This window comes from Phycodurus eques, chromosome 17 (genome assembly GCF_024500275.1).
Source record: "Phycodurus eques isolate BA_2022a chromosome 17, UOR_Pequ_1.1, whole genome shotgun sequence".
Classification (NCBI taxonomy): Eukaryota; Metazoa; Chordata; class Actinopteri; order Syngnathiformes; family Syngnathidae; genus Phycodurus; species Phycodurus eques.
The window spans coordinates 19,975,320-19,982,320 of record NC_084541.1 but is presented as its reverse complement, the minus strand read 5'-3'; the positions used below and the strand labels follow the sequence as shown (position 1 = coordinate 19,982,320).

Here is a 7,001-nt window from a genome sequence, read left to right as displayed (position 1 = left end):
CTTACTTATTGCCGCTGGTCATTTAAAAAAAATAAAATACAATAAAACGTACAGTGGACTTTCGCACACGTGGTTTTCGCAGATTTTTTTTTTTATTTTTTTACATTTTTCTTTTTTGGGGGTCATCACACTTCTGCTGAGATATTTCATTTACTTGGGCAACATCGTAGTGCGAACAAAGTGCAACTGTAAAAGAACTTCGATCACCTTGAATGTAAAAAAAAAAAAAAATGCTTTTTATTATTGCAGCCCATTTAAATGGTCTTTATTTATTGTGGGGGGAAAAAAAAAACTAAAAAAGCCTTTGCTAACAAAATGTGCCTTTGTGATGCTCTCTAAAATAGCTTACATTATACGCTCACTGGTCAGTGACTGTTGCAAAACACTTGTACTGTATATGGTTTGATCGATTCCAAGGTGGAGACACGAGTCCAGTGGTTATTCCTCTACGAATCCGTATGAACCCCTTTGCCCGCTCCTCTTCGGACTTTTCGCTGGTGAGCCGTGTGGCGCAGCTTTGCCACCAGGAAGGAGGACATACGCAGACAGTCGGGCACGAGCGCCCCGACAGCGAAGCTCTGCACCGGGACAGCAAACGGATTAAGACGTTGGCCGAGACGCTCGTGTGTTCGCGCTAACGCCGATGCTGACCTGCAGCGCGTGCAGCAGACAGCCGTTGGTGTCGCTGGAGTAGCCCACGGTGTTCAAGGCCTCTCGGGCGAAGGCTGCAGCGCTCTTCACGCAGACGCTGCTTTTCATTTTGTTCATGTTGGTGGACACCAGGAAGGGCGCGACGCACTGTGGAAACACACACACACACACACACACACACACGTAACGATGATCCTTTATATTGTTCGATGTGATCGAAGCTACGTATAGCGAAATATGCTACAGTGTTCCCCTGCACATTCGCAACTCACAGATTCACCCATTGGCAAGTGTCTTGTGGCATATTGGTGCCAAAGAACTATGTGGAAGTGAGTTGAGGAGCTTCATTTGGGCAAAAGTAGTTCTTTAAGGCCATGTAGGGCATCTTGGTGTCAAGTGACTCTGTTGAAGTAAGTTGAGGAGCTTCATTTCAACAAAAATAGTTATTTGCTGCCATCTTGTGGAATATTGGTGCCAAAGAACTAAGTTGAAGTGTGTTGAGGAGCATCATTCAGACAACCCTAGTGCTTTGCCTCCATCTTTTGGCATCTTGGTGTCAAGGAACTATGTTGAAGTGAGTCGAAGAGCTTCATTGGGACAAAAGTAGTTCTTTAGGGCCACTTATGGCATCTTGGTGTTAAGTGACTGTTGAAGTAAGTTGAGGAGCTTCATTTAGGACAAAGTACGTCTTTACGTACGAAATTTCTTTTCTTTTTTTAAAAATAGAACTGAGCGTCGCTTGGTTTACCTGGACAGTAATGCCGTTTGACTTGTACTCAGCATGCAGACACTGGGAGAAATACATCACGAACGCCTGCCAAAGCAAACACAGATCCCAGATGAGCTTGAAACGGCCGAACGAACACGCGAAGATGGAAGCTGACGACGCTTGAAGTGCAATGGGCATCACCTTGGTGGCAGAGTAAAGGGCCAACAGAGGCTGCGGATGGATTCCCGCTTGCGAGGAAATATTGATGATCAACCCGGTCCTTCTGCGCTGGCCGTGAGAGGCAAGCATGACATGATTAGTCGTCTGTAATATTAGTCATATTCTGTTCAACGTGCGACACCATTATTAGCGTACCTTTCAAGCATGCCGGGCAGAACTAATCTTGTCGTCTGGGAGGAGAGAGAGAGAGAGAGAGAGAAACAAAACAAGAAACTCGCTGTAAATTGCTGATAAGCCCAACATGACTCGTTTTATCATCGCATGATCTTACCTGAGCAACAGACAGCGTGTTACAGTTGAGAACTTCTGTGATTTTCTGATAACAACACACACACAAGAGAAAGTGGTGAGGGATGGGTATCCTTGGGTAATACAAAATACTAAAACATACCTGTTCAGCATTTGGAATTTCGAGGAATGAGGCAAAATCGTCCGAGTAGGACATTGCCACATTGTTCACTGTTGGAGCAGACATGAACAAGCATAAGATTGACAATTTCTCACTCTCGTTGGTTTGCTATAGCGTAGCACTGTAAGTGACAACGTCATTAAGATCCTCGAGTAGCATATTAAGTTGATATCCTATTTGCAAAGATGTCGATGGGAAAAGTCACGACTGAGTCGCTGTATATTTTCTCATGTTAGCATCGCGTGCACTCAACGCAGACGAAAGACAGAACGAGGAGTCTTGTGTTGCTAGGCAACAAGCGTTCGCCTCACAAAACCCTTCTTGCACTTGTCAAGCACACACAATTCGCTTTACTGACTGTGAATTCCTGCCGATGCTAAGTGAAGCTAACTGGCCGCTGCTTTATGCGAGCTGACTGCGACGCCTCGTACGCGCTCAGAGGTTGTGAAGTGACAATTGCCAATATCGCCGGCCCCCTTACCCAGAATCCCAATCTCCAGGCCGTGGAGTTGCTCGGCTATGAAAGGGTAAAGGTCGTGGCCGCGTGTGAAGTCCACCCGGACGGTGCGAGTCTTCCGACCGTACTGCCCCTCTGACGGACACAAAACCACATGGTTTTACATTTGTTCTCAAAATAGAAGAGATGTTGTCGTCCCCCCCCCCGCATTTTGCTGACCGATCTCTTTGGCCAGATGTCGAAGCTTCTCGTCGCATCTGCTCAGCAAAACAATGTCCATGCCTCTTTTTGCCAGCTGAAGGCAGGAAAACACGCACACGCACATACACGCAATTCAAACAAATACGAATCGTTGTTTGTTTTTGTTGTTTTCTTTTTGCAGGGTTTTCAAAGCCTCACCTCCGTGGCATACGCTTTCCCGATGCCAGACGTGGCTCCTGTGACAACTGCAGGGGCGATCAGAGAAATGTTTTAGGACTTTTTCAAAGCCAGCAAAATATTTCCGTGCCGATTTTGGTGGAAGGAACTGCGCGGCGTTGGGAAATCTCAAAGCTGCAGCTGAAATTTAGGAGGGGGCAGACTCCAGCAAGAGGCCAGGGCACAATGGACGCTCATCTACCGACCAAAGTCGCGATCAATTCTACAAACGCAAATTCCATCACACAAAAAAAGAAAAGGCCAAGAGAAATGGGAAGCTATCACACGCGTGTGTATTGCAGCACAGTTCACTTTCATTTCTGTCATCATCAGAACGATGTTAATGCCAATATAGTTTTGCTTGGTGGGATTCGATCTGAAATAATGACTTATTTGCAATAATAGAATACAAAATATGTTGTTTGCCACGCGCGTCGCAAGGAGGGAGGAAGGCAGCCGCACCGACAGACAAAGAAAGTCGCAACTTGACCTGCCCACTGGCCGTAAGTCCTTAAATCCACTCGCCAAAACTCCGATAAAACGAACTCTCTGAATCCGCAGCAACATTTCCACGCCGCTTTCATCGAGTAGAAAACTAACGTCAAGCCACCAATGATGACCAGCGCGTCGGTCCAAGACATTTTTTTTTTTTTTGCGCAGTCAACAGCAAAAACGCAAAGCTCCCGCAAAGTATTTATGCGCCGCGATACCTGCACGTGCTCCTCCCTTGTTGCCGCACCTCTTGCGTGTCATCCATCGCCTTGCGTGGGCTTCTTCTGACTGAAGGCACCGCCGAAGATAACGCACGAGGGGCGGACGCAAACAACAACGAGGAAAATGGACGCATTGATTGCCATCAAAGTGCAAAATGCTGCATTTTCACACCTTGATCTCGCAAACAATGTGGAGCATCAAAAGCCCTCCCCCCCCCCCGTTTCCCGTGACGTCACGCCGCATTTTGCCATCGCAATCTGTTGTGGGAAAGAGATAAGCGCGCTGACAGCATCCAACTGAAAGCCGCCGACGTTCGCTGGCAATCTAATCGCGGCAGATTGGAGAAGACGTTCTGTCGACTCCCCGAAAACAATTCGTCCATTTTCGATTCCATGTTCTCCTGCTCCAGCCGTTTTGTGGCGATGTTCCCGAGGAATGACGTCGGAGTGCACAAAGACAACTTGTGTGCGTCCCTGTGTTCCAAAGCAAATTTCTCCCCCCCCAGCAGCGCCATGTTGGGAATGTGTTTGATGCAAATGTGCCGCGCTTCCAATCTGCCGAGTTGACATGAGCAGAGCGCGTCCTCCCCCATTCCTGCCTAGCAACCGACGTGCGCTGATTAAACGTTACGACGATAATGTTTGTGATAGGCCCCCCGAAAAGTCTTCCAGGAGATGAGAGAAGAAAAAAAAAAAAAAGCCTACACTCGTTTTTCATGAGTCACCAGCAAAGGAAGATTTATTTTTTTTAAACCTGGAATAAAAAACTAACGTCAATGACGTGAACAAATCCAAAAGGAGAAGCATGAACCTCAACACCTTCAAAAGTTATTATATAGTATTACTTTGAAAAGCACATTGCCGCAATATCATTCTTTGATTTGTTTGTGATATTTATGTATCCATCTTCCAGAAAAGCCCTAAAATAACCAAACGAAAGTCGCTTTGGGGGATTTTTCTGTGTCCGTTTGTCGAAGTGCTTGAAAAAGCCGTCGGCTGACTGACTTTCCTCAGAAATCACCCGAAGACCAACCTTTAAGCGAGATCAGAGGTCATTTTGGTCATTTTTCACACGTGTCGATGATTGATTGTCAGCCATCCAGGTCAAGGTCATCCACAAAGGTTGAACCCAGGAAACTGAACTTGAAGATGTTTCACCTTTCGTCCAAAGAGCTTGTTCAGTTGAAGAAGAACCAAAGACGCCTTTTGGATCGACGGCTTCACCGATTCGCTTGACATTTCAGACACATTCAATGTGCGTTGCGCCGTTCCTGCTCGTGTGTGCGCCTCGGCCACCTGGGGGCAGTATAATACAGACAAACGGATATACATGGAGCCAGTTAAAACTACCCAATAAGCCGCAGTAATATATTTGTCATTCTTTGCAGAGGATAAAGAATACAGCATATGCCTTTGAGTGTTGCATGTCTACATGTGTTGCTCCACTGGTTGTGTTCAAATATCAGTTGCTTAAAGGGTTTAACGCCGTGACGCAGATGCTATTCCTTAGCCTGTTCGTTTGTGTTTTGCATTGCTTGTTAGCATGAAGCTAAACGGGCTGTCGTAAATCAAAGCTAAGTGTTTGTTTTTATCAAAAAAAATGGAATAATATGCGCTCGCATCGCAAAGTTCTGCTTGCAAGGACACGAAGAAAAAAATTGAAATCAAAAATCCGCGGAAGGGCGGCTCGTATCTCGAAAATGTTGCATGTCAGGTCACTCGTTCCTCGAGGCGCCAGTGTATAATGGCAACAAGCCCAGAATGATAGGTTATTATCGTGTATTATACAAGTCCAGGGTGTGCGCCGCCTCTTGCCCAAAGAAATCTGGGATCGGCTCCAGCAAAGCAGCGACTAGCGCGAGAGAAAATGGATGGGAGGAGGAACTTTCTGATCCATGAGATCTCTGGTCTCGCCGCCTTTTATTTGCCGGGAGGCTGCAAAACCAAAAGGCCTGAAGTCGACTTCTATCCGTCCGCCACTAGAGGGAGCCACAGCTAGCCCTGAATTTTGGACAGCACAGACAATGATGGGGAAGATGGGACGTAGGCTACAGCATTTAAAGCTGTTACGGTTGGACTTGTCCCAGTCCAAATCGGGAATGTCGACACACAGCACAATACACAGTTTTACTTGACCAATATTATGTGACAATACTGACCTGTGTCTCCTAAAAATGCAATCACGACATCGGCATAACTGCGTGTTAGTATGATCTGCACAGATCATTGCTGCCTGGATATCTTTTGGTGAGTGTTCAATTCGCTCGTTCCTTGCTTTCAGACTATTGAGTTTGAGTGGATTAAAAAAAACGAAGGCGCCCTTTAAGCAAGAATTTATAACGTCAACGATAAAACTACATAAAAGCAAAGGCATACCTTCAAAAACATTGATCGAAATATGTAAAGAAACAAAGCATCACATAAGTAGCCACAGAGAGAAAAACTATTAAAAAACAAAAAAACAAAGCATGACCAAAACAAGAAAGGAACATACATCATGTGCACTTGCCTACATAGACAGTCAGCAAAAAAAAAAAAAAAACCCAAAAGAAAGAGAGACACCCAGCCACACGCGTTTTGGGAAGTCGGGATCCTGGAAAGACAAGCGCCACAATGTTCATTGGCTTGCGCAATTAAGTGAGGTCGCCGAGGAGGCAAATGTCTAAGCCGCTCTTTGGCTACAACGTTTGATTCGTTCCCGGCGGCGAGACGCCTCCGCGTTCCGATCAAACCGACGGCAGAGTCAATCGTGCAGCATGCGAGCAAGAAACACCGGGAATACGATTTATCGCAGGGCGGCAGTCGATCAGAGGTTACGTTAAGTTCACAAGCGCCCGAGGCCGCCGCCGCCGCCGCCGCCCTTCTTTGCCGACTCGACTTGGCGAGGCCCTCCGTCAGTGCTCGCTAAGAGGCTTGCTGCGGCCAGCGAGATGAGTTTAGCACGGCCTCCCCTGACTCCTCCGATTACCGCAGCGAGCCAGCGATCGGCGCGCGCGAGTCACAACAAACGAGCGTCGATTCAAGCCTCCGCCGCAGCGCAATGGCGCCATGTTGAATGTGCTCACGCGCTGACTTTGCCTCTGTTTTAGCCCGCTTTTAAAACGAGGAGTTTCCTCCACCGTTACACTTGTGGAGAGAGAAAAACGAGCCTCGGCAGACGAAGAGTGGCTGACCTCAGGTTATTTTCAGCCATCGCCTCCAGCTCATGCGGCACTTGAGCTGGAGGCGGCACCGCCGTGCGGGAGCTGCGGAGCTTCGGCTTTGCCGCTGTCTTTCCGATGGATGGATTTCTGGTCAGGTGGCAGAGTGGTTAGCACATCGGCCCGACTCTTCTCAGGCGGTCGATTCCAATCCGGGCTGCGGAGTTCTTCTCCCCATGCTTGTGTCGTCTGGTCTCACGTTTCC

At 47.4% G+C, this 7,001-nt stretch overlaps 1 protein-coding gene across 1 annotated transcript; it reads right to left on the bottom strand.

Moving 5' to 3' along the window:
* Positions 1-282: 282 nt before the first annotated feature.
* hsd20b2 (hydroxysteroid (20-beta) dehydrogenase 2) lies at positions 283-3,661 on the bottom strand. The gene is made up of 11 exons (XM_061702431.1): positions 3,374-3,661; positions 2,866-2,912; positions 2,686-2,761; positions 2,491-2,601; positions 1,992-2,059; positions 1,872-1,916; positions 1,736-1,770; positions 1,562-1,643; positions 1,400-1,465; positions 652-798; positions 283-578 (listed from the first exon to the last, which is right to left on the bottom strand). Exons 1-11 carry the CDS (start codon positions 3,522-3,524, stop codon positions 447-449), a joined length of 960 nt encoding a protein of 319 aa, XP_061558415.1. The 5' UTR covers positions 3,525-3,661; the 3' UTR covers positions 283-446.
* Positions 3,662-7,001: the final 3,340 nt, after the last annotated feature.